The sequence below is a fragment of the Diorhabda sublineata genome, chromosome 6 (assembly GCF_026230105.1).
Source record: "Diorhabda sublineata isolate icDioSubl1.1 chromosome 6, icDioSubl1.1, whole genome shotgun sequence".
Classification (NCBI taxonomy): Eukaryota; Metazoa; Arthropoda; class Insecta; order Coleoptera; family Chrysomelidae; genus Diorhabda; species Diorhabda sublineata.
Window position 1 is genome coordinate 12,651,734 of NC_079479.1, and position 27,564 is coordinate 12,679,297.

The 27,564-nt window shown below is 31.7% G+C and overlaps 3 protein-coding genes across 8 annotated transcripts in view; 2 read left to right on the forward strand and 1 right to left on the reverse strand.

Annotated features, from left to right (window-relative positions):
* Positions 1–2,851: 2,851 nt before the first annotated feature.
* LOC130445269 (uncharacterized) lies at positions 2,852–3,908 on the forward strand. The gene is made up of 4 exons (XM_056780831.1): positions 2,852–2,919; positions 3,052–3,278; positions 3,488–3,604; positions 3,697–3,908. Exons 1-4 carry the CDS (start codon positions 2,852–2,854, stop codon positions 3,804–3,806), a joined length of 522 nt encoding a protein of 173 aa, XP_056636809.1. The 3' UTR covers positions 3,807–3,908.
* On the forward strand, positions 3,874–10,813 carry LOC130445360 (DNA polymerase delta catalytic subunit). Its single transcript, XM_056780940.1, has 4 exons — positions 3,874–4,276; positions 4,335–4,645; positions 5,224–7,117; positions 9,064–10,813. The coding sequence occupies exons 1-4, from the start codon at positions 4,227–4,229 to the stop codon at positions 9,968–9,970; spliced, it is 3,162 nt and encodes a 1,053-aa protein (XP_056636918.1). The 5' UTR covers positions 3,874–4,226; the 3' UTR covers positions 9,971–10,813.
* A 6,162-nt stretch (positions 10,814–16,975) lies between these two features.
* Positions 16,976–27,564, reverse strand: part of LOC130445361 (hemicentin-1) — a 151,315-nt gene continuing 140,726 nt past the window's right edge. For 5 of the 6 annotated variants that reach the window (XM_056780942.1, XM_056780944.1, XM_056780945.1 and 2 more), the window contains 2 exons: positions 22,559–22,737; positions 16,988–21,429 (listed from right to left, as the gene is read on the reverse strand). In XM_056780942.1, coding sequence (XP_056636920.1) covers positions 21,163–21,429; positions 22,559–22,737 — 446 coding nt within the window. In that variant the 3' untranslated portion in view covers positions 16,988–21,162. Of the gene's footprint in view, positions 21,430–22,558; positions 22,738–27,564 lie in introns of all 6 variants that reach the window. The other variant, XM_056780941.1, reaches the window with a different exon arrangement.

Genomic DNA, 27,564 nt, shown 5'->3' on the forward strand with positions numbered 1-27,564 from the left:
TTACAAAAATAAACAATGAATTGTCTTTAGAGACTGTCTTTTCAAAAAAAAAACAGTCAATTGTCTTTAAAGACTGTTTTTTATAAAATCTAATCGTCAATCGTCGTTTGAGACTGTTTCTTAACTGAAACAAATCGGAATTTGTGCTTAGAGAATATCTTTTGGAAAAACAAAACGTCATTTATAGTCAGAGAGAGAGATGGAGTACCTAGCGACATCTATCGTAACTTTTTTGAACAAGTTTTTTTTTATAGAAGAGAATCGAGGGAAAATTACCTCGTTGCTTATTCCAATCTTTTCGTCATTAGATAAATAGGGTGGATAAAGTTGAGCGAAAACTTTTATTTTTTCAAATACTCTGCGTTTGAATCGTTTTCGTTTAATAATTTGATCAGTTTCTAATAGTTTGTTGCAATTTGCCAAATATACGTATTTCGGGGTATTTTCTTTATCGTAAATATATTCCATAATATCAAAATTTTTGGTATCCACGTTGATAAATATTACGTTGTAGATATAGTACCTGGAAAATAAATGATTTTATACTGTACATACTTCTTTGTACGTCTATTGAACATTTTAAAATTAAATGTCGAGGCAATTTTGGCCTAGCAATGCTGCTTTATTTGACAATCCATTTGACAGATTGTTTAATTTGATTTGACATTTCATTATGGATAGATTGAATGTGAATTTTTTTAACAACTGTACAGGAAAGCAATGATGAAGATTACAGATGTTTTCTCTTTTCATTTTAAGAAAGATTTTACGATAAGATGTTAATTTGAAAGCTTTCAAGCCAAACGTTCATCGTAACCGCCCCCAATTCAGCGACAGAGCTGAAAATTTTGTTCTTTGATCGAATCGGTGAATAAATGATCAGAATTTTCGCATTCAGGCGAACTCGGTTTTCATAAACCACGTCTACCTGTCGAGTATGTCTTGCAAATTTTGCTCTAGGTGGATTGGTAAGAAAGCATCTGTCCTGGTTGGATCAGTTGGATCAGTTTTCTTTGGTTGAATTGAACAGTATATAAAACTAAATGAGTTGGTCATACCACATAAGAAACTGGTCACCAAGATCGTGTGTTTTAGCCCCAAAAAATGATTTTCTTTGAGGTTATGCAAAGTTGTTAATAAACCAGAATTGATATATCAGATTGCACCAAATAAAAATTTCTGTTTAATAAAGCTCGTTTTATTGGCGGCAAAAATAGATTTAAAACTATTGAAATTGGTAAAAAATAGTCTAAATAAACCTAAAAAACCTATTCCTTACAACCTATTTCAATTAATTTTGAAACTAGGTAAGTTTAAGTCGATTTATCATGATGATTCTTAACAGTTTAAGTAATTTCTTTTGAAACAAATTATGTTTAGTTGTAATGAATTGGTATTACCTATGCAAAATTTCCAAAATTTCAATATCCTGTTTATAGATTTTCAAAATAAAAGTAGATTTTACGTCCAATTGGTTGGACATGTATAAAAATTTGAACAAATCTTCGGCGTTTCCATCGACGTTTACCAAATAAAACAGTTTCGTAGTTTTGTATTGTTTGTTTATAAAAAAGGAATAATTTTTTAATTGATAGTTGTAATATACGCGATGTCCTATTATTCCTTTAATATTATCATTGTTAATAGAAACAACAACTTCTTGTTGTGTGGAATAATCAGCTACAAGATTTTTAACGCAAACATCTGATGTTTTAACATTATTTTCGACAATTTTTTGTAATAGTGAACATTCCATTAAAGTAAAAATACTTAGAAATATTATCAACATTTTGGATTAACTGTTTATCATACCACGTATTACTTTATATAAATATTCTAGCTTTAAATATTTTATGTAATAACGAATCTTTTTTTTTAAATAATGAACAATTAGTGGAGTGGAAATTTATCAACTTAATAGATGTATATTTGTTATGAATGCATCAACCAACTCATTATTTTCAGAAAATAATTATTTTGAAAACACTTTTTTACGTTAATATTTAATTAGATCTATTTAGGCAGGAAATAACAGGAAAAAACACGATTTAAAATTTCCATATAATCAGTACAACGTTAAATATGAAGTTTTTTTACCAATTTCGTAGTCAAATTTTTTTTAACAGCAATTCGTTTATAAAAATAAGTATTTACGTGATTGGAATCAAGTTCTATCTAAATATTATTCACCAACAGTTTTTTTACTCATCAATTTAGTCTTCTACAACAGCAATACCAACGCTTCTTTAACTTCTCGATGCCATTTTTGTAGAAGGATTTGTCTTTTGTCTCAAAATAACAATTTCTTGAAATACACGTGGTTGGCAGATTTGGCTGTTGCGACCAGTAGTCTCCCTTCATCAATAACAGACATAATTTCAATTTTAGTCGCCATCGTGTATTGCGGTATCCCATAAATATGATCGAATTTGAATTTCTACAATTAATACTTTCTGTATCGAAATTCATTATGCTTGGTGACCGGTTGACCACTTAGTAAGTCGCATCTTGATCATGTCTCCAGGTTGTTCACAGCCGTTGAGTCGTGGCTACGCTTCCAAATTGGCGACGTTGCCTACTCGTCGCTATGGCGTCTCGTTGAGGTAGAGCTTAAGAATCATATACTTGAACCTCTCTTATGAATCACTTTGTCTCTTGGTGAAAATTCGTTGGCGAAGACATATTTTAATATAGTGATAAATATTTTATCGGTTTTTGATAGTATTTTTCTCGAGTTGTCACTAATTCCGATTGGTTAGAAAGTTGTAAAATACTCTAAATGCCATGTCAACAATCTCGATTAGAAGTTAAATTGACGTTAAGGAATTTTGTGAAAAAATTAAAGTAAGAAATGGCTCAAGCGTTCATTACCACAGCGAAAAATACTTTTAGATGGAATGTACAAGAAAAAACAAAACCGTGAGTGAAAATTTATATATAATTCTAGTCACTTCGACGAAGAAAACTTTCTATATAGAGAATTGTTTTTTAGTATAAAACAAGAAAAGTATTACGACGAATGTTACGGAAAAAATGTTGAATGGTTAACAGAAAAAGATTTGGGAGGAAAAATAACAGTAAGAATATAAATTCAAATCTTATTTTAAATGGAAATCGATCGTATTTGCTTTCCCAATATGTCGCAATTTCTTCTGCAAAGCCGTATCTTCCGTTACAGGAACATTTCGAAGAAATTGAAAAAGCAGTCAAAGAACTCCAAGTGAAACGAATGTCTTCGACTACTTATAGAACAGATTATTGCAAAGATTGGAAAAAAGGTAAATATCGAAGAAAATGCATCAAATATATCGTTTAAAACGATAGAAGCATAAATTTTCTTCAAAATATATCAACAGTGTTTTTGTCAAATTACTAGATACTTATTTATTGGACATCCTGTATGTATCACTCTGAAGTCGATGATTGTTTTTAATGAATTAGTTTGGGCACTTTCTACCCGTTGTAGATAATAAATACTTTTCAATAGTTATAGATTCAGAGAGTAAAGAAGATATTGTTGAAAATGAGTTAGCAAAAAATTTTGAACAATTGTACGGAGAAAAAAAAACTCGCAAAATTTTACCGACTATCGAAAGTCAAAGAAGTAAGTCGCTAATCTGAATAATATTTAACCAGTTGAATGATAACGCTTTTAAGGAGATAAATGACATTTTTTCACACGTAAACTCATTTTAGTATTGGGATTTTTGGCATCTTCAAGAATGTACACGCCAATTACCACTTATCAAAACGATTATGGTAGACTAGGTTATGAACGTCTTCCCAAAATTGTAACTAAAATATAATTAAATAGATGAATCAAATATTTTTAAATAAACGTCACTTTTTGAGCACACTGTATGTTACTTTACAACAATTCTATAATATATTATGCTAAAGAAACCAGACATAGCTGTATAATTTACCCTCACGGAAAAGACAAATTAAAAGGGAAATAATGATAAATATTGAGAATAGCTACAAATTTCTAATTTTTTAACAATATTGTTTATTACTATAAGCTTCATATTTGTTGTTTAAGCTATCGTAATAGATAAATATACAATACAAAAGGGTGCCTATTTAGCTCGAGCGACGAGGCCAAATGATATTAGGTTAACTCAGTTTATAATAGATGACAACTGACATTTTATTTACCGCCAAACTATACGATTTGTTTAGTTGTTTAAATAAAAAAAAATTGTAGTAAAGAAAATAGAATAATAATGAATAAACGAAAGGATACATCACCGCAAACTGCATTCAAAAAACTAAAGTATGTATTCATTACAATAAAATTTCCGACGAATTAATATAAAGTAAGTGGTTTTTAGATCCGATAATTTCTTGAGGCCACCAGTACCCCCTTTAGACCCCAAAAAGGATACACTAATATTTCAAGAATTAGAACTGGACCACTACACCGCTAACGTTTATCCTGGTATGCCAGGACCTCAAACAGGCAAAGTTCCGATTATACGTTTGTTTGGAGTCAACCAAACTGGTAATAGCGTTTGCTGTCATGTCCACGGCTTCTCTCCCTATTTTTACGTTAATATGCCGAATAATTTTCCCCAGAACGAATTATTTAATTTCAAGAATAAACTAAATGATGCTGTCATGTCTGATTCAATGTATCCTAAAGGTACGCATATTTTTTTTCAATTTATAAAGTTGTTTGTGTTCGTGAGAGATGGTATCAAGAATTTATGTTATTTTAAATATATAGGTTATCCAGAAGGTTCACAATTTTTTGAGTGATTCATATTATAAATGTGTATTCGAGAAATCAGGATTTGAATTTATATTTTTGTTTTGTGTGAGTTAGTGTATGGTAAACTTTACTTAGAGATGTTGGACACTTCGTGTTTATTTAATAATATGTGAAAAATTGTCTGTATTTGCATAAATTTGACTTCTAAATCACAAGAAATAGGAAAGAACGGATGTTTTTTTGAATTATCTTATATTTATATATAGACTCTTAAAGAAATCGTGATTTTTGCAAATTTCAACAATTATTGAATTATGTAGAGTTTGTTATTTGGCAGTACTACTCTTTCTTATTTTTTGCTTATTTTAATGCCAAATTATGTAGTAATTAGTGGAGAAATCAGACAAGGAATATGTACAAACTTTTTTATCATGTTCCATGTTCCTTTTGGTCTTCTTATGTTTCTTTCTTGAGATTTGACACCTTGTATTATTATTTATGTATTTTAGGACAGGCACCTGAAGCTGTTTTGATGATTGAATTGGTTAAAGGCAAATCGTTGGTGGAATTTACCGGATACGAAGATGAAACTTTCGCAAAAATAACAGTCGCTCTACCGAGGATGATAGCGATAGCTAAAAGATTAATAACAACGACGACCGTTTATCAACCGCTAGCTTCTCACGTATTTTTCGCTTTTGAATCTAACGTAGATTTTGAAACTAGATTCATGGTGGACACAAACATATTGGGATGCTGTTGGATAGAATTGCCTTCTGGGAAATGGTTCAGGAGATTGAAACAAACCGATTTCAAAACAACTTCCAGATGTCAGATAGAAACTGACGTATCATGGACGGATTTTATCGTGCACGCCCCAGAAGGCGAATGGTCTTCGGTCGCCAAATTCAGAGTACACAGTATAGATATTGAATGCGCGGGTAGAAAGGGGATATTCCCGGAACCCAACGTAGATCCCATAATACAAATAGCAAACGCTGTTGGTTATCACGGCGAAAAAGAAGTAATTTTCAGGAATATTTTCACGTTGAAATCGTGCGCGCCGATTGGACACGCCGAAGTTTACAGTTTCGAAAGTGAAGAAGAAATGTTGGAAGCTTGGGCGAATTTCGTCAGAGCTTTAGATCCTGATGTATTCACCGGATATAACATAAATAATTTCGATTTCCCTTATCTCATCGATAGGGCGAAACATTTGAAATTGACGCAATTTAATTATTTGGGTAGATTGTTGGAGGTACCTTCTGTGGTAAAAGAAACGGTAACGCAAACGAAAATCGGCAGGAGGACTTACAAATATATAAATTTTGAAGGGAGGGTGCCTTACGATATGTTATTGGTGGTGAAAAGAGATTTTAAATTGAGATCGTATACATTGAACAGCGTTTGCCAGGAAATAATGGGGGAACAAAAGGAGGACGTTCATTATAGTATAATTACGGATTTGCAAAACGGCAACGAACAAACTCGAAGACGATTGGCGGTTTATTGTTTAAAAGACGCCGAATTACCTTGGAGATTATTGAATACTATATTAAGTTTCACGAACGATATAGAGATGGCGAGAGTTACCGGAGTACCGATCACTAGTTTATTGACCAAAGGAGAGCAAGTGAAAGTGGTGGCTCAATTATTGAGACATGCTAGACAAGCCGGTTATTTCATGCCGACGCATCAAGGCGCCCCTGGTTCGGATCAATACGAAGGGGCCACTGTTATAGAACCCGTTAGGGGTTATTATACTGAACCGATAGCCACTTTGGATTTCAGTTCTTTATATCCGAGCATTATGATAGCTCATAATTTGTGTTATACGACTCTGATTAAAAAACCCCAAATGGAAAAATTGAATTTGACCGAGGATCAAATAACTTGTACGCCGGCGAATTGCATGTTCGTAAAATCATCGGTTAGGGCCGGTTTGTTGCCGCACATATTGCAACACCTTTTGGCGGCCAGAAAGAAAACTAAAGCCCTGTTGAAAAACGAAGAAGATCCCGTAGTGAGGACGGTTTTGAACGGTAGACAATTGGCTTATAAAATTTCGGCGAATTCCGTGTATGGTTTTACGGGGGCTCAAGTCGGTAAATTACCGTGTTTGGAAATATCCGGTAGCGTAACTGCCTACGGTAGAACTATGATCGAACAAACCAAACAGGAAGTCGAACAACATTATAGAATCGAAAACGGTTACGAGGCCGATGCTAAAGTTATTTACGGCGATACGGATTCGGTTATGGTTAATTTCAAGGTGGTTTCGTTGGAGAGGAGCATGGAATTGGGACAGGAAGCCGCCGAATTGGTCAGCAAGAAATTCATATCACCCATAAAATTGGAATTTGAAAAGGTTTATTATCCGTATTTACTCATCAATAAAAAAAGGTGAGTCTTGTTGGAATTGTTCTATTTGAAACGCCCCGTATTTCAATCTGAATTTCTGCTTTTCCACTACTTTTTTTCACTTCGAATCGTCTCTTTAAAAAACAATCACAACATAATGTAAATATCTTATAAAAACAATACATAGGAAATTTGTAACTGGCGCGTCCACCAAACTTTAGATTCTGTTTAACACCTTGTATAGTTGAAACGATCGAATTTTGTAAGTTGTTCTTAGGACTGAAAATGAAAATTTCAAAAAAATGATTTTTGGTTTGTTATAAAGGTATAAGGCTGAGAATGAAACTTGTAAAAAATTTAAAAAATAATCGATTATTGATCTGCAGCAAGAAATTTTTAAGATATCGCCAATCTGACTATTGTTCTAAGTTGTTCTATGTTTGTTCCTTTTTGCTCTATAACCTAACATAACGGTGAGATTGAAACCTTTAAGACAAATCGGAAAAATTAGCGATTTTTTATATGTAGCTTAGCGTTTTCAATGTGTCGCCATTGTTCTAAGTTGTTCTAGGTTGGTTCTATAATGTTCCAAAATATAGTGTCGAAAATAAATAATTTATCACAAATTTTACAAAATGAATTTCGTGGTTTGCACCTTGCACTCAAGCAGTTGCGATTTTTTTGTGTTTTTCTGAGTTGTTCTAGCTTTTCCTCGATTTCAATGAATTTTTCTAGTTTGTTCCAAACGACGTAAGGCAGGGATCGAAACTTTCGAAACAAATTGAGAAAAAAACCTGGTTTTAGAGTAGCATTTTCAAGGTCTCGCGATTTTCGCGATTGTTCTGGCTTTTTCTTCAATTTTAGTGACGTGTTTTAGTTTCTTCTACTTTGTTCCAAAACCAAATCGGACTGGGAATGAAACATTTGCAGCAAATTGAAAAAAAGCTAGTTTAAGAGCACCATTTTCAAAGTATCGCGATTATCCCGGCTGTTTTGGTTTTTCCGATTTTATTGGTTGTTATAAGTTGTTTTAAGTTTGCTCTACTTTGTTCCCGAACAACGTTAGGTTGAAAACAAAACTAATAAAGCAAATTGAAAGAGAAATTCGGTTTTAGAGTAGCATTTTTCGCGGTTGTTTTGAGTTGTTCTGGTATTGTTTTCCTCGATTTTATTGATTGTTATAAGTTGTTTTCGGTTTGTTCAACATTTTTTCAGAATAATATAGGATTGAGAACAAAACGTCTAAAAAAAATTGAAAAAAAATCCGGTTTTAAAGCAACATTTTAAAAGTTTCGATTTTCGCGATTGTTGTGTTTTTCTTCAATTTTAGTGGTTGTTCTGGGTTTGTTCATCTTTGTTCTAAAACGGACTGAGAACAAAAATTTCGAAGAAAATTGAAAAAAACCCAGTTTTAGTGCTGCATTCAAGATATCGCGATTTTGCTGATTGTCATAAGTTTTGTTCTCACTCCTACGTCGTTCAGGAACGAAGTAGAATAACATAGAACAACCTCCAAAATCGAAGAACAACTTCGAAGAAACTCGAAAATCACCGAACAATTTGTAACAATCCATATAATAGCGATTTCTCGCAATTGAGATGGCAGTTTGATATTAGTTGATTAACATAATTAATTTTTTTTTGAAATTTCGAAAAAATATATTTTTTTTTTTTCGGGAACCAATATTCTAGAATAAGAACAAATTTTAAACAACTCATAATTATGGTTATAATCGCGATAGTTTGAAAGTGAGTTGCTCTAAGTATTTTTCGCAAGTTTTATGAAAAAAATAATTTTTTTTAACAAACAGAACAACCCCGGAACATTTAAAAGAATTGCCAAATTTTGAAAATGTTTATTGGTTTGTTGGGAAACCGGTTTTAATACTCGTTTTTACCATTTTTTTCCGACATTTTTAATATAATTCAACGGAAGAGAATTTTTTTTAAACACACGAGGTGCATGATTAATGAAATTAAATTTCCAGATACGCCGGACTTTATTGGACGAACACGAAGAAATACGACAAAATGGATTGCAAGGGTATCGAAACGGTGCGTCGCGACAATTGCACTTTAGTCGCCGACATCATAGGCACGTGCTTACAAAAACTCCTCATAAACAGAGATCCAGAGGGCGCCGTCGATTACGCCAAACAAGTGATATCCGATCTGTTACAAAACAACGTCGATGTCTCCCAATTGGTCATCACCAAGGAGTTGACGAAGAACGATTATGCCGCCAAACAGGCGCACGTCGAACTGGCCAAAAAAATAACGAAAAGGGATCCCGGTAACGCGCCCAAATTAGGCGATCGCATCCCTTATGTCATAGTTGCCGGTACGAAAAACGCGAAAGCGTTCGAAAAAGCAGAAGACCCCATATATGTATTGGAAAACAACATCCCCATCGATTCGAAATATTATCTGGAAAATCAATTATCGAAACCTTTGATAAGAATTTTTCAACCGGTTTTGGGTGATAACGCCGAATCGATATTATTGAAAGGTGAACATACGAGAAGTAAAACGATGGTGACTTCGAAAGTGGGCGCTTTGGCGGCATTTACCAAGAAAAAAGAAGTTTGCGTCGGCTGCAAATCGGTATTGACGAAAGATTACGAACTAGAAGCCGTTTGCGGTTATTGCAAACCGAAGGAATCCAACATTTACCAACAGGAATTGAGCCATCACCGTATGTTGGAAAATAGATATGCTTCCTTGTTTACAGAATGTCAGAGGTGTCAGGGTTCGTTGTTCGAAGAGATATTGTGCACTAGTAGGGATTGTCCCATTTTTTATATAAGGAAAAAAGTGCAAATCGAATTGGAAACGACTAAATCGAAAATCGCCAGATTTGGAGAACCTGTTGTCGTCGAACAAGATTTATTTTAATATGATAATCGATTTTTCGCTGTTAATTTATCAGTTTTTAAGCGAATTATAGAGTTATAGGTCGTTGAAAAAATGTAGTGTACAATATGTAGGGAAAACGAGATATTTTTATACGAATTCTATATATAATATGTCGTATTTGTATTAAATTAAATATTATTTTCAACTCTTGTTGAAAACCACTATAGTGGTTTCTTTTTGTGATCAATTTGAGGTTTTTTGAAATATTTTTTATTATAATTTTTTAAAATGTTGTTATTTCAATATTTGTGGATGAAATTATCGATTTTTCCCTGTTAATTTACCAGTTTTTAAGGTGAATTATCGAGTTTTTTTTTATATATTTAGGTCGTTGAAAAACTGTAGTGTACGTTTGTTGTTTACTATAGTGTTTTTTTGTAATAAAATTCACGTTTTTCGATAAAACTTAAGTTATGATTTGTTGAAATGTTATTCAATTGTTATATAAAATACTTGCAACGACATGTTTCTGGAAATATTAGGAAATGAATTTTTTTTCTATTTATTTCTGTATTTTCTACTCATTTTGTCATTTCTCTTTTTAGCCAGTGGATTAGTTAGTGAGGTGTTGCAGGTTACTGATTAAAATCGGTATTTTTGAAAAAAAAAAATGGATATAATTCGATAAAATAACATCAATTTTTTACAAAAAACCAATAAAATTAATGAAACACTTCAAATATTCGAAAATTTTTCCTTTTTTTAATACTTTTTTAACTGGTTTCTTCAGTATTGTAAAATTGAGGTTATTTTTCTATAAAAAGTTTCTTATTTTTTATTTTAACACAATTAAAATCTCAGTGTTAGTTATAAAACTGAAAATATCTTTTTTTCTCCGTGTTTTCTACTTGTTCCTTTATTTCTTCTTCAAGCCAGGGGCGTAGTTAGTGTGGTATCACAAGTTAATGAGTGACAGATGATTTTGGAAAAAAATCCATAAAACGAAATTCATTTTTTATAAAAAACAAATATTCTCATAAAACTTTGAATACTGAAATTTTCCCTTTTTTACAATATTTTGGACTAGTTTCCTCATTTTTGCATAGTTGAAATTATTTTTCTATAAAAAGTCTCTCATTTTGATATGAAACAATCGAATCGTCGATTTTTTTCTTGAAATATCTAAAAATTTATTTTTCCTTTAATTTTTCCTTTCCTCTACTTTTTTTCCATGTTTCTTGAGTTCCGCTTTTCATCCAGTGGTATAGTTAGGGAGTTCCCAAAGTTTACTGAGTGATGAAATATTTTTGGAAAAAGTCCAGTGGCGTAGTTAGGGAGTAAATTCGACTTTTTTAAATAAATTGAAAATTTCACCTTTTTCACTTTTTTTTCGTTCGAGTTTTTTCAATCATTCAAAATTTTTGGTTATATTTCCATAAAGAATATCTTATTTTCGATTTTCCACATGTTTTCCTCTTATTTCCACGTTTTCTGCCTTTTTTACATGTTTCCAGAGTACTGCTTCCAGTCCAGTGGCGGAGTCGACGAGTTTCCACGGGCTACTGAGTCGTTTTTTTGTACTAATTTCTTCAGTTCTGCGAAATTTTGGTCAAATTTCGATAAAGTGTCTCTTATTTTAGATATAAAACAAAATGGCGATTTTTCTTTTGAAATATCTAAAAATTTACTCTTTCCTTTTCTTCCATGTTTCCTGAGTCCTGCTTTACGTCCAGTGGCGTAGTTAGTGGATTCTCACAGGTTACTGAGTAAATTTGATATATTTTGGAAAAAAAAAATTAGGTTATAATTCGATAAAACGACACTTCTACTTTTATTTGAAATATTTGGTAATGTTTTTTTCGTTTATTTCATTTTCTGTGTTTTCTACTCATTTCTTCACTCATGTTTTCATCCAGTGGCGTAGTTGAGTAAATCCCGTCTTTTTTTGATATTTTTTGATAAAAATTAAATTCATTGAAACGTCTCTAAGTTATTATATAAAACAATTAAAACGATAAAGGTATTTAAACTTTCTAAAAACAGATAACCAAAAAAAATTAGTAATTTTCAAAATGTAATTTGGGTTTTAATTTAAAAAAAATAATTTACTCGAAAAAAAGTTACTTTTGAATATCTAGCAGTGAATTTTTTCTCTTTTTTTTTCAACTTTCCACGTGTTCTTTTAGTCCCAGCGACGTTTTTAGGAGGGTCCTATTAAATACATTGTCCCCATACTACAGATAACTAAATAACACATCGATCTAGTAAACAATTTTTTTTAAATTTCTTTTTTTCAAAAGCTTCTACCTATATGAGGGTAGCTCGAGAAGTACTTGCAAGAAAATACAAAAATTTTGGAAAAATACTTTTCGATACTCTTCTGCTACTCCAAATACGTTTGTTGTAGTAGCAATTTATTGATTTTTAACACCTGTCGAAAACATTTGTGGTTTGATACATTGTTTTCATGAAAAAAATACTTTGTTCTTACCCAAATGCAGTTGTTTTTGCATAATTTCTTCATAGGTTTTCTTTTTTCCGTTAACCGATAAATATTACCCCCCACAACAGATTCCCCTTTTCGAACAATGGATTAATGACTTTGCAGTCATTTAACTTCAAGAACTATGAGTTTACATCTTCTTCGTCCTCCGTATATGTTATTTTATTCAATTCTTCAGATTTCTTTCCACTTGCTACCACTATTATTCTTCTAAGTTAGTTCAATCCCTTTTGTTCATCACCCTCGTTTTCATCCTAATTTATAATCACCTGTGTCTTGTATTTATTCTTTTTTCACTAATTTTATCAAAAACACTTCAAATACTTTCCCTATTTATCTTCTTTTGGCATTATAATTAACTTCATGTACCTGGATATATGTTTCATCCCCTGTATATAAAACTATAAACAAATGTGTAGTTTTTTGCACAAAGAACACCCCGTATCATGTACAACATTTATATATAACTATAAAAATGTAGATAGTTTTGTTTTAAATAACTAACACCCTGTTTTTCTTAATGAACGTGATTTAAAAATATGTAGACGTCTAGATATGAAATCACATATGGCGTAATTAGTTAAAAGTACAAAAAATACGGAATACAAATTATATTTTTTTTATTTCCTATAATTTCTTCTATCCCCAGTAATATAACAAAACGTCCCTTTATACATTTAAAATCCTTTAATTCTGTTTACAAATACACGACGAGTTCCAACTTGATTAATTACAACGTTAACTTTACATTGAAAAACAAATTTTTTCGAGTATTTCTATAAAAAATATCAAGTTTAATGTAATAAATCGATATTTTTGATATAATTTTTCATTATTTTATCGGTTAATTTCGTTTATAATAACTTTCCAGAATATTCATTTGAAAATTATTATAAAAGATAGAACACATCATGGACTCCATCACAACTTTTATACGAAACTTTATAATACTAATAACTTTTTTAAAACTATCAATCATCAAGAAAAATATATATATGGAATCAGGAGAAAATATTCTTTCTAAATTCCTAAATAGTTTCAACATTTTCGAAATTTTAGCGGAAAGTGTTTTCAAATATTTATAAATTATTCTAATGTTCTATGGATTTTTGACAGTTGTTTATAAATCTAGTCGCCCGTGCCAATGCTTTGGTATATTTCGTCAGTTGCTTATTAGATCTCAAGATGGAAGTGTTGCTGTAACTTTTTTTAAGTCTATAGATAAAACGTAAAATGTGAGGTTATATGTGGTAGACATCTTGTGAAATTGTGCGTGTTGTGAAAATGCCACGGCATTTGAATTTAAATCTAGTGGTAAGTGCTTACAAATAATTTTTTATACTTTTTAAATACTTTTATTTTTGTTTATTAATTATTTATTTATAAATCTGCGTATTTAAAATTAAAAGATATTCTTAAATCATACCAAAGCGACAAACATTTTTTTTTATACTTTTAACTTCCAAATCAAGTAGTAAACAAGTTGTTTTATATACATTACGTGTAGATTTGATTTTTTATTTCTAAGGGATGAGTTCATGAATGTTTCAAATAATTAAAATATCTTTAGGTTTTATTTTATACAGGGGATAGTTTTAAACAAAATCGAATTTTTTAAAAAAGAAGTTTTATATAATTTTGTGTTAGTGGTGAATCATTTTCATTCAAGATGGATGTTTTTATCATCTTTATAACGAAAATCATTTTGTGTATACAGGATGCTCGGCAATTAAGTATGATATATGAAAATAAATTTGAGAATTAGATATTTTTTACTTACTTCGCTATTATAGGTAAACTAAAAATTGATTGAATTAATTTGTTTTAAATATCTATGAATGGTCTTTATATACAGTGTTGATCATATATTAAAAATATCAAATAATTTTACACAAGTTTTTTTGATAACAACTTGAATATATGCAAATTTAATTTTTTAATAAACCATAGCTTTGAGGCAAAATAAAAAAATAAAAAAAATTGAATCTCATTGATTTAAAAATATTTTTTATTGTTCGTATGTGGTATTTAGGCTTTTGTTGGTAATTTCTGTAGTTTCCTTACAAATTTTAGTGTTCGTTTCATTTTAGTGTTCGATTTAATTCGTAAATTGCGATTGCATAAAAGGTAGGCGATTGTTGTGGTACATAACGAAAACACAAAGTTTTGTAAAAATAACATCTCGATATGGATTTATACAAACATTCAATATTTCAAAAGTTTCTAACCTCGGAATTTCATTTCTTTTAAAGAAAATTCTAAAAAAATAACACGGGTCATATATTTTCGAAAAAAAACTTGCTTTGTATTTATATTTGACATTTTTCAGTATTATTTTCCATATTTTCATAAAATAAATACCTTTTTGTAAATTAATGCGTGGATAATAATTTAATTGTTGATAAGGTTTAAAATTCACATTTTGAGCATTTAAGTTTATTACCTGAATTAGAATATTTTACAATTTTTACAAAACTTGTTATTTTGTTATTTATTGTGTGAGTTTAGAATTTTTTTACTTTTCAATTATTTAGGATCGTCGTGAAGAAGAGGATCTCCGATAATGGTGAAAAGTATTCAATGTGATAAAATTAAATAAAAAAATAGGACCACTAAATGATTTTAATACTATATCAAAATAATTGTATTCTATTGTATTGTAAATTTATTATTTCAGTAATTTTTTTTCTCAAATTTCGCTAAATGTGGTAGAAGTGGGGGAAACATTTTTTTAAGGAGTGGTGGCAAAAAATCAACAATTACATTAAATTATGCCGTATTTCGACATAATATCACGTACATCACGACATTATTTACATTGGGGGCTGTGTCCTCGGCCCCACCTGGGGTTAGGCCCTCAAGAATCCACCCCCTCCCTCTTTTGATGATGACAAATAGTCGAAAAATTCTCAACAGAGAAATCAGTTAAAAATTTGACACAATAGTAGATGTGGAGGGAAAAGGAAGATAATTAATATGCATAAGGTGATTAATGTTATGAGGGAGCACTAAAAATCAACCCCCTATACGCGCGAAAAATGTTTTAGAGTAATTTTGGGATGGAGCCCCACTTCTAAATATTTACTTTACCCAAATTTCAAAATTTATTCCATTTTCTAGAGAGATTAATGAAAATTGATTCGGGATTTAAGCAAAGTCAATTTTTTATGTTTTAAATTCTTATGATCGAAAATTGATTTAGATTAAATAAAAATTGGATAAAATGTAGGAGAAGAAGAAGAAAAAGCAGAAGGAGGAGGAGCAGCAGCTACAACTTTTTTTAAATAAATTTTTCATATTTTCATTGTATATGTGTGTAATTATCTTGTGAGATCACGTGGTTTTCCCTAGGTACAATAAGGACTTTTAGTTTTTAGAAAATCTCCTTCAACTATTCATCATTTCAATAATTTTTTCGCCAAATCGCAGATCACTCAGAACAGCTCGCATATTTGGGGTACTCGGTTTAACAAGTTTTACTAAAAATTAGATACACGTTCAAAAAAATTTTTTTTTTTGTAAATTTAATCAAAATTAGATATTTAAGCTGCTCTCTCTTTCAAAAAGTTTTGTTGATATCAATAGAGTTGGAGGCGCTCTAAAGTATCATTAAACCGTCATTTCATGACATTGTCTTTTGAGATCAGGGAGTAGGCAGATTGAGGCTCTGACACCTCAATTAGACTTTGATTCCGGGATTTAGCACTTGAAGTTTTTTAATTAAAACAAATTATTTCCGTAAAAATCTAATTTTTCAGTAACTTGTAGATTCGATTATCATTCAAATGACTTTCTGAGTAATCTGTTGAGATTTTCTTTAACTATGAGGACGAGGCTGTTGGGTTAAGCTAATTTTTTTCGGAAAATTAGTTCCCTAGAAACGACAAGTACAGGCTTGAGGTTGCTCTAACGTAGTGGACTAACAAGTCTGTGCTATGGGGATGATTGTGTGACGTATGCCTTAATGTAAGTGATAAATGTGGTAAGCAACCGCACGGTCGTTAAATGGAAATGGTTCGAATATTTCGGTTCGCGTAAGTGATTAATGGTAAATACCGAATGGGACCGATTCGGATCGAAATTTTGCTGGCATTAATCTTTGGGTAAGTTTATAAACTATTCGAAACAACTTATGTAAATTGGTGGTTTTTAATGATCTTAGCAGGGCTTTTGACTCAATTTTTGTTTCAAATTCTTATAATTATTGATATAAAATACGAGGTGTGGTTATTAAATAATTAAACTGACATTTTATTGCAAAATCAAACATTTTTCACAACAAATCTCGTAATTAGTTTTTTTTAAATGGTCATTTATTTTTTATGAAAAAGATAAACCGGAACGTCTTTTTTGCCATTTTGAAAATGCGCTTGAACCGCGTAGAAACACGTGCGCGCGATAAATCAATTTCATAAAGGATACGGCTACACTGATTTGTTTAGTATTCGTACCAATTTGTGGTTCAAAACGAAGGGGTGTAGAATAGAAAATTGTAATTTTGCAACAAGCAACGAGACCAGGACGGAAAAAAATATGACAACTAAACATTTGGACGTATATTTGTCTTCATAATTCCTTACATTATCTTTTATTTTTTTTACATTTAAGCGCCGTCTATCAACAAATTTTATACATTTTTTTTGCAAAAAAATTATGAAAAACTATACATTTGAAAGATATAGTATATACTGAATGAAAAAATAATATTTCAGCTGTTATATGATGTTCAATACATACTCTATATTTAGACCATAGATAAATGAAAATTATACTCCCTATGTAGCCAAAAAATGTTACGAAAAGTATTGAGAAAAATATATATTTTACATTATCTAGTATCAAAAGTTTTTCAAAATATTCGAAAGTATATTTTTATATTAAGGTTTTTGGGTTTATAAAAATCGATGTTCACTACATACATTTTTAAGTATCCTACTTATTTTCAAACGAAATTTCTCGAATTGAAAATATTTCCTTTTTTTTTCCTTTTTCCCTTAATAACGAGAGTTATTTTCAAAAAAAAGCCTAAAAAATGAATCTCTTCCACTTAAACAATTTCCAAATCCAAGTTTGATTATTTTTTTCCCTTTAATTCATTTAAACTCCAAATTGTGGTCCATATTTTCGATTATTTTTGAAATGTTGAAATTTCTAATCCTGTAGTTTTCTAATTGTTCTTAGTTTATTATTTCCAAAAAAATTAAATTGCTCGCGCAAAAAAACACGAAAAGATCGTATCATTTATTATAATTGCTTGATCGACTTTATTTTTTAAAAAGAAGAGGAAATTTCAACAAATGATTCATAATTAACATCGTGCATTATGATTGGACTGCTGTTTATTTCATTCGAAACCGTCTCGTTTCAAATTTGTACCACCAAAGGAAAAAATGAATGGATGATAAATCAGGCGATTTTGTAAGCCACTTGACCGTGAAACGAGTTTTTCAAAAAATATAGAACCTCGCGTTAATTGTGATAAAAATGTGAATGAGGAATATTTCGATTTTTCAGGAAAATTTTCTGGGAAATTTCGCTTGAATTGTTCAGATGTTTCATCTTTGGTAAATCTTTTCCACAAAAATTTTTTCTTCTTGAAGAATTACCTACAAAAATATTCAAAAGATAAAGTAAATATTGACATAGTTTGATTTTTTTTTTCGTTTTTCGTTTCAAAATATTCCAAAAAGTTTTCTTTTTTTTCTTTGATACCAACCAATATCGATTCTAATAAGTAGTGTACTCAAATAGTAGATTGATAATGCACTAAAAAGCAAAAATATGAGATGCGAAGAACAGTATAAAAATAGAATGATAAAGATAGAGCAATGTGCCAATGAGAAACTATTGAAATCAAAAAACAAGAAAAGATTAACAATAATAACACGAAAAATAATGAAAACTAAATCTAGTGCAAATGAAAATAAATATAGCGAAAGTAGTAAATATGAAACACTAAAGAGACGAATAGAGATGCAATAAAGGAGAAAAATGTAGGAGAAAGCGAGAGATAATAAGATATATAAAGAAAAGAGAAGAAATTGATTGAATTTACTCAGGGTGAAGCAAGGACTAGAATGAAACAATACAAGATCAAGATCTAGAATGATTAAAAGTGATACACAAAAGAAAAGGGTTTGGACAGAATGGCTTAGGTAGGAAAAGAAAAGACAGGGCAGTGGAAAGCAAGGTATATCGAGAATTAGAATGACAGAAGATGAAACATTAAAGAGAAGAAAAGAGATTTAATGAATTGATTCATGGAGAAAATGAAAGAAGAAAGCACGAGGAATTGAAGGAAAGAATATCAAGATCTAGAGTGACTACAATAAATATAAGAGGAAAAAATTGAAGGAAATGGCTTAAGTAGGGAAAAAATATAAGGCAGAGGAAAGCAAAGAAAATCAAGATCTAGAATTATTAAAAGTGAAACACTAAACAGAAGACATTCAATAGAATGGCTCAAAGAGAAAAAGGACGTAGAAAGCAAAGAATATCAAGATCTAGAGTGACTACAATAAATATAAGAGAAACAAATTGAAGGAAATGGCTTTGGTAGGGAAATAAAAGACAAGGCAGAGGAAAACAAGATCTAGATCGAGTAGAAGAACTAAAAAAGGATTTATGAATAAGAATCGTTAAACTAAGAATAAAACTCTATAAAGATAAATAAACGAAAAGGTATTGAGATGAAGGAAAGTGGATGTAAAAGGTGTTTAGTGGTTGCCCAACCTCAAAAAGACTGTTTATGATATTCTCGTTCGATTCTTCTGGATTTAATTTTTTTGTATTGGAATGGAAAAAAAATGAATTCTTATTAAGATTATTCGGTACTAGACAATAAAATATAATGCTGGCGGTTAGTTATATTTACAAAATTAAATAAAAATGATGACGATTCCGTTTTGACTAATGTATTAAAAATATAACGATTTTCATACAATGTGATACACGTTACGAACGTTAATTATATCAAGTTTTTTTTGACGAGATTTATTTTTCCCATAAGTTTCCCATTATTAATCGCGAAGTAGAAAAGTAGTTAGAAGACGTTAAGGTATCCAAAAGATGTCAAATAGACTCGTTTGCAATAATGCTGAAGAAGAGTTTAGTCACTAGCCTTTGTCTAAAATGGTTTTCAGGTTTTTTGATTGAAACACCGCTTATATTTATCATTCAGGCGACGGTACACGTACCACAAGGTCCTAAAATAATTCGAAAAGTTAATAAAGGACCTCGCTGTATAAACTTACGAGAGCGTTTTAACGAAAGACAAATTTTTTCATAATTTGAAGAAATTCAAACAAAGATGTCGACTAAAAAGATGTTTTGTCCTCGTATAGCCCGGACTTTGCCTCCGGCGATAATCATCTCCGCGCGTCAAGCTTCCTCAACGGATTAGCTGCAGGTTATTTAGTAATAATAGTAAACTTTTGGTACAACCCTCGTAGTAATACTGATAGAGAAAAACACGATAATTGGAAAACCTGATTTGGCTTTCTCCGATTGATTTTTGATCCGAAATTAAAAAAATATAAACGTCAAATAAATTTCAGACAAACCAAAAAAAAAATAATTTTTTGGAATAGTTTAATTGCGACTTATGTCTTTCGTCAAATCGCCCTCTAATTTCCTATAAGAATGATGAGACGCTTCGACAACAACCATTTTGATTATAAAATTTCAACGGAAACACATTATAAGAAAAAATAAATTACGTCGTTAGGTTACAGTAAAAATGTTCTTCAATTCTCATGAATTCAAAATAAAAAAATTGTGAATTTCAATTATTGGAATAATATATACGAGGGCGGTTCGAAAATGATCGGTTATCGTGTTAGCTGTTAACAACGTATTATCATTTGTTTTTTGGCGTGGGAAGGCATTAAAAACAAGAAAATCCTTTGCAAATTGTTGAACTTTGAGCAAAATTTTACGCTGTTGGAAGTTATTATACTCCAGAAAGCAAGATGTCGTCTAAAGACAAACAATCCCTTCTATATTTCGGACTTATCACCCAGCGACTTCTACATATTTGGACCACTTATAAAAAAACTTGGTGGTCAATAAATTCAAAGGAGTTTGTGGGGCATATGCCAAGGAAATCTTCGATACTGGTCTAGAAAAACTGTAAATGTGTCTATACGTTTGTCTCGTTTATATTTGAACCCTACAGGTAGTTTTATCTTGTTTGATTTGATTAGATTATAATTTCAGTCATACTACATTTTGTTCATCCACTCCCACCCCCTAAAAAACTTAATTAATAGAGTAGGCTAATTTTATACGAGGGAAAGTTGATAATAAAGAAACTTGGAACGTTGCCAGATCATTTTGTACGCAAACGATCAGGAATGTTGAGAAAAAAATGATTTTTTCGATTAGGGGTTAAAGGATGCAAAAACAACGCACTTTCATCCCTTTTACAGACATATCTCTCTTTAAATAATGACATCCGGTGATATTTGCTTCCATCAATGTGATTTTTAAGTAGTGAAACATTTTTTTCAACCTTTTTATTCGATCACCCCTCGTAATTTTATTTTCGGATTCCATAACAATTTAATCATTGTTAAAACGAAACTATGAATCGTTAATTGGAATGTTGATGATAGTTTTTAGATTTTTAATAGTTTTCGTAATAAATTTTATTATATTGCGAAATTTTATGAAAGAACATTTTTTTTTCACTTTGTAACCTCATTTTACAATCAACCTATCATTAAATTCAGTCATTAACAGCAATTATATGTATTAATAAACAAATCACATTTATATAAAACGACGTAAAAATTCTGTTGGTATAATTGTTTTCGATTTTCACATTTTCTTCTAATTCGATTTTGTAACCGCTGGCGTACGACATATTCACGTGGAAACTACCATCGGCTATACCATTCGGTGATTTTACTATGAAATTATATTCTCCAATATCTAGAGCTGTTACTTTCGTTAGGAAAAGTACCGCCTGATGGCAGTTGGGTTGTGATAAATTCTGAAATAAAAATGAAATTAAACATAAATAATAATCAACCAAAATCATTTTTCAATCTCTTCCAATCGACCTATCATGTAATCTAACAAAAAAATTTTCCTATTTCACAAATCATTTATGTATCTAAATAAAATTCTACAAAATTCTAGAAGAAAAAAAATAAACAAACAAATAAACTTTCCTAGAAATGATTTAGAAGAAATACTGTACATAAACCGTCTGCTACTATAACATTTTTTATATATATACAAATAAAAATCAAACGAGCTTCGCCATTTATAAAAAAATGTGAAAGACGTCGCGCGAATTCGCCGAATTTTTAAAATTCTATAGTAGCTAGACCTAACCATGACCAAGCGAAACTAAGGGTGTTGCAAAGCATCGCCATTGAATTTAAGACGATTCAGGTCCGAATCTACATTGGAAATCTCTTACTCGAAGATTGAGGAATTGGAAAATTTCGGTTAACCCATTCATGATCGGGAATTAACCCGGATCAGGTTAAACGGGTCGTAGTCATATGATCCTTTTTACCCTGGTAGATCATCTGACGGGTTGTTTCATTTGTCTATGGCAGTGATTCCCACAATGGTCCAGGTGCACCCCCAGGGGTACATGGGGAGCCCTACAACAGGAATAGACTCGAATTTCCGTAGTAAGAACTGATTTTTTGACGAGTCTTGAAATTGGTTTACGAGTAAACTCCTGGATGGTGTCAATATTCACCGAAAATTGAACACGACGTTAGGAAACTGTGATATAAATCTCGTTCTGGTTTAGGATCCGGAAGAAACTAATAGAGAATCTACCTCTACCCGTGTTAGAATTTTCAAAGATAAATTTCACAAAAAATGGAGTTTAAACCTCAAACGTCAGTTTAAACTACAGACTCGGCGGTCTGGGGGTAGTTTAGTTTAACAAGAAACGAATGATCCAAGGGGGTAGTTTAATTGAAAAGCCCCAAGAGTATTGCATTTAAGCAGAAGGTAGAAAAAGTCTTTGGTAATACTAAACATATTCACCCAATTTGATTATCAGAATGTACTTTAATCGAATATCATTTCCCGAAGAAGATTCTGTTGTTTTGAGGTGAATTTTCTTGTATGGAAAATTAAATTAACAAACTTACCGTTATTCCATAAGCCATGGTGGTAGTATCACCATCTCCCGGTTTGTAGATTTTAACGTCTTTGGCTATCCAAAAGGCTTTGGTGTACGTGGGATTGGCACAAAATTCCATCGTCATGGTTAAGGGTTGTCCATATAAGGCCGTAATACTTTTATTCGTTGGAGCTATTGTAGGTTGACCTATAAATAAAAAAAAAATCGAGATATGAATAAATTTTTTTCTCCCTAATACAATTCCAAATTCGATTTATGCGTTGCAGATTCCAAATGGGTTTCGTTATTTGGTAAAAGTAATTAGGGAATAAAAATGCAGGGAAAAATCGCTCGGAGACTATTCCCAAAGGAAAAAGTTACAAAAGAGGATTACGCGGTGTTTTATTTAGGGACATAGTTAAAATCAAATCTTCACAAAAAATGTCAAATGAAATGGATTTAATTTCGTAGTCGTTTATCTTTTATCGCACAATAAAAAGCTTTTTCGAAACTTTTCATATTTCAAATTGAGAAAGAAAATTGTAATCACGACAGGAAAAACATGGAAATAATTTAGAAAAAATAGATTAAGAACAATTACAAAAAATATGTGAAGAAGACTATAAAAAATAATTACGATAGAAATTTACAAGAAAGGAAAATCCGATTAGTGTTTTTCCAAATTTATTCCAGAATGTTGAGCTTTCAATTTCGAGATATATAGTGAACAGCTGATGTCAAATTTTCATCGCAATGCTAAACTATATACTGCGAAAGTCACGCGGAATCAGACCGGTGAACTTGATGGTATTATATCCAGCATTTAGTCCGGATCTTGCACCTTCAGATTGGTCGGAGAAACACGAGATTTGAAACCCAAAATGTTGCAACTCGATGTAATCATCCATTGTGCGATCTATTATAAAGGGTGTCTCAAAAACGATCCGACTGTTTCAAGAATGAGTGCGAAACAAACGTCCGAAGATATTTCTTTCTTGTTTTACCAATTGGTATCACAATGTCCTCAGGAGGGTTATTGGTCTATTTACTGGGCACTGAATTATCATCTGAATTGCGAGGCTGTCCTTGGAAAAAGATTATGGTATTAAACCTTCTGAATCCAAAAGATATATGCCTCCAAATAACAAAGTTTTGTTAAACAGTCCAAGATGCATAATAAATAAAATAGTCAAAGTAGATTACGTCCTAGCTTATCCTATTATTTTCTTAATATCTGAAGATGATATTAAGACTTAAGACGATACGCATTCGCTTGAAATTTTCTGAATCTATAACCGAATTTCACTCCATTAGTTCCCAATATAATGCACCTCAAAAAAACTCTTGATGGTGGTGCGGGAGATATTCGGAAAACTGTAAAAGATTGGAAACTTTTTCATCAATTTTTGTTATGAAATTGAGCTAGTTTTGACGGTGATTATTGTTGAATATAAATCTTAGTGGCGTTGAGTTGTCCGATGTTATACGGCTCATACATATGCACATAATCGCCTGTCGCTGCTAGAAATTAACACACCGATGGCAATTTTGATATTGAACCTGTAAATTTCGGTGTAAACCTAATAATGGACCTGTTAGAATGACAATGCGTATATTGACTATTACCGAATTCGGGTGTGTACAGTTATAAAGCATAACCGCAATTGTTATTGTTTTGGGCGCGTATAATCATCTAATCAAAACCCCTAGGGGACCGAAAGGACAATAGCACGTAAAATCGTCGGCATATAACATCGATAAGGTTTCATTTTCGTGTTATTTTTTATTAAAAAAAATCTATGTAATCACGAATGAAAAATTATTTTTAATAATACTTCAATTACGAGGATGGTCCGAGAAATACCTAGAGTGACCTAGAGATGGCGGTAGTTGCTTGAGTATTAGGATGTTTCAAGTTTTAAGACGTCACCAGGACTCTTAACTTACGGTTTTTCCCCCAAATTTAAGGGAAAAAATTTGTCATGTTTTTAAAATGATTTGCAAATCAAAGTTTTCGTAATTTATGAATATGTCGCCGGATGAGATTATTTATTGATGGTTCGAATTTTATTATTTGTTTAATGATATTTTATTTTTTTTTAATGTTATTTACTTGATATTTTAAAGGGCAATCCCTAGTAATTGTGGGGTTTATTATTGAGTATTGGGAATACTGGACGCCACGTTGTTTAGTATTTTGTTTGACAGCCATCAATAGTGAACGTGAATGTGATGAAATATTTTTATTTGAAAGGCATTAGCCCATACAATATGAAAGCTGAACTAGATTTTACTCTGAGGGAGACTGACCGGAAGACCAGCATCGCAGTGGTCGACCAAATGAGGTTAAAAGTCAAGAAATGTTGAAGAAAATCCACAAAGAAGTACTGGATGATGAAAATGAAAAAAAAAAACATCATCGTGAAGATGTTTCCATCGAGTGTTTCACAGAAATAAAATCATGGATCGTCGAAACAAATATACCATCAAAATAATGGACTGGAAAGGTAGAACCGGATCCAAAGAAGACAAAGACCGTTCCATCTGCATGCGAATGTTATGGGGGATGGAAACAAGCAAAAACGACTGCATTTGGATAAAAATTAAGAGTTATTTCGTCAATTCAATGCATCAGTTCACTAAAAGTTTGAATTGATACCTCATGCACCCAATTCGTCAGATTTAGCGTGCTCGGATTATTTCCTGTTCCCAAATTTGAAAAAATGATAAAAGTGTGTGGAACTAAAAGGAGATAAATATATTTTTTCCCAAAATGTTTGTGTTGTCTTTGTCGAGGTACTTCTGGAGCCCTCCTCGTATATCATATGAAGCATCTTAATCTTATTTTAAATAGATTTTCCTCGGGGATTTCGGGCTGTAATCAGTTGTCTTTTCCGTATATATCCAGAGTATTTAGACAGTCTCGACAGTGACACCAATTGTTTCATCAAGATTAATCTGTCATTAGCAGATAATAAATGACAAATAGGTGAGTTACGGAACTGTCTCGGTAAGGATTTATTATTCGTTATTGTTACTGCGGATCCATTGTAGTTCTGCTACTTTCATAGAGACCCCAAAATCTACAGACGTCGCATATTCTCTCGATTTTCAGAACGGTAAAATGCTGAAACCGAAAAAGATGTCTTCTGTTTCAGGCATTGATTTGTGTTAATTACGAGACAATCGAGGCGTAAAAATTATACAATTTATTCATATTGGTACAATTTTTTTTTCGTTATTTTGGGTATAATTTGAGAAAAAGGGCATAAAAAAATTCACGCTACAAAAGTTTGGAAATGCGTTAATTTCATCGGCTTGTTTGTAGGTCTTAAATCAAAGCAACAACTTGCAATTTTCTCAACTTTTATCGGCTGGTTTAGTAACTTCTATCTATCCAGGTCACTATCGATTGACACACCTCAGAAAGGTGGTCATCTTGTGACTTATTCTATACCTTCTCCTGTATATCAACAATCTACTCCACATAGCTGTATCGTCGTTCAAGTCCACCGCCCCAATAAAGTCGACTGCTACCCAAAAACGTAGACAGCAACAGATCACTACAATCAATATTCATCTTGAAAACATTCTGGATTGGAATAGAAGCAATCTGATTGAGTTTAATGCAGCAAATATTCAGGTTGCAGCTCAGGATTTGGTCCTTCCTGGATTTAGAATATCACCATCACCGCAAATTTGCTTTTTTGGAAGCAATTCTTCTTGGCATAGTGACGTGGCCGATTTAGCAGTTTCACGCAGGCAGGCAGGCAGTTTCACAAAAACTTGGAGTCCTCTTCAAGACCAAAAAGCTGTATACCCCGCAACAGCTTTTACTTCTCTATAAGTCCCAAATTCGTTTATTTGGGTCTCGATTCCCAAGATGCTCGACTCAATACAAAAGAGAGCAGTTGGGGATTCATAGTTGACCAGAAACTTAACTTCAAAAGTTAGAATTTGGTAAAAAAAAACGAGTTTAGACGTGAATGACAAAACATATTTTTCTGTTAACTTTGGTTCGAGTAAATTTCATCGTGATATTCTAATATAAAAGATTTTTTGCAAATATTGAATATGAATAAATAATTGGAAATGAAAATATGATCAAACTAAAATGCAAACTCGTAGCGCCGCCGTGTCGATTTTGCGATTTATATTCCGATCACATATCTAGTCAGGCGACCAAATCAAATTTAATTCAACCAATCACAGTCCAAGAATATTAAAGCCGGTGTATTTCGGTTAAATCTAAAGGTCGCAAGTCAGAAAACTAAAAGCCACGTTGCCAATTATCCCCTATCAAATAATTTTTAATTGTTAGAACAAGTCTTCCAGACGCTATGGGCATCGCAGATAATAATCGCTGATGCATGGAAGAAGAAGAGAATACAAACCACGTCATTGGTGAGTGCCCAGAACAATTGGATAAGTCTTACGGCTTTTTAGTGACGTCTAAAGAGCCTATGAGAAGGTCAAAGTGCTTCACCGCCCCGCAATCCAACAAAATCCTATTGAAAATCTGCCAAATCAACTCAAAAGAAAGAATTGATTTAGAAAATGTGGTGCCAACATTGGACATAATTGAAATACCTTGTCAAAACAATTAATGTGGAATGGGTGGATCATATTTCCAGCTGCCTTTGGGTTGAAAACGTGAAATAGGTTCTATCAGCTCTCCAGGCCGTTAACGTAGTTTTGCAAAACAGAAACATATTTCAGGATAAACGATTTTTGCTTCCAGTTTTGGATATCTTTGTTTCCGTTAGACGTTTTGGGGTTGTACTGAGATACTCAGGTCTCATTTTCAATATCAAGATTTAAACAAATATATGCAGCTCGTTGATTTCATATTTCTGTTCACTTAAATTCCTATCTGTACATCAAATACCTTTTAGATGTTTAACAAAATTATGATTTCTATTAACGTGTCGTTAATTTGGTGACTAAATTTGGTTCATTTTGACTTTTTATGACCTTCGAGGTTAATAACCACCAAAGACGAATGACAGAAGCGAAAAGATATGGAGAAATTTG

Excerpts from the sequence above, each read along its gene's own strand:
- LOC130445360 (XM_056780940.1), top strand. The coding sequence starts at position 4,227 with ATGAATAAACGAAAGGATACATCACCGCAAACTGCATTCAAAAAACTA. Across the intron at positions 4,646-5,223 it reads TGATTCAATGTATCCTAAAG|GACAGGCACCTGAAGCTGTT; the intron begins GTACGCATATTT and ends TATGTATTTTAG. Across the intron at positions 7,118-9,063 it reads TTACTCATCAATAAAAAAAG|ATACGCCGGACTTTATTGGA; the intron begins GTGAGTCTTGTT and ends TTAAATTTCCAG.
- LOC130445269 (XM_056780831.1), top strand. The coding sequence starts at position 2,852 with ATGGCTCAAGCGTTCATTACCACAGCGAAAAATACTTTTAGATGGAAT. Across the intron at positions 3,279-3,487 it reads TTGCAAAGATTGGAAAAAAG|TTATAGATTCAGAGAGTAAA; the intron begins GTAAATATCGAA and ends ACTTTTCAATAG. Across the intron at positions 3,605-3,696 it reads GACTATCGAAAGTCAAAGAA|TATTGGGATTTTTGGCATCT; the intron begins GTAAGTCGCTAA and ends AACTCATTTTAG.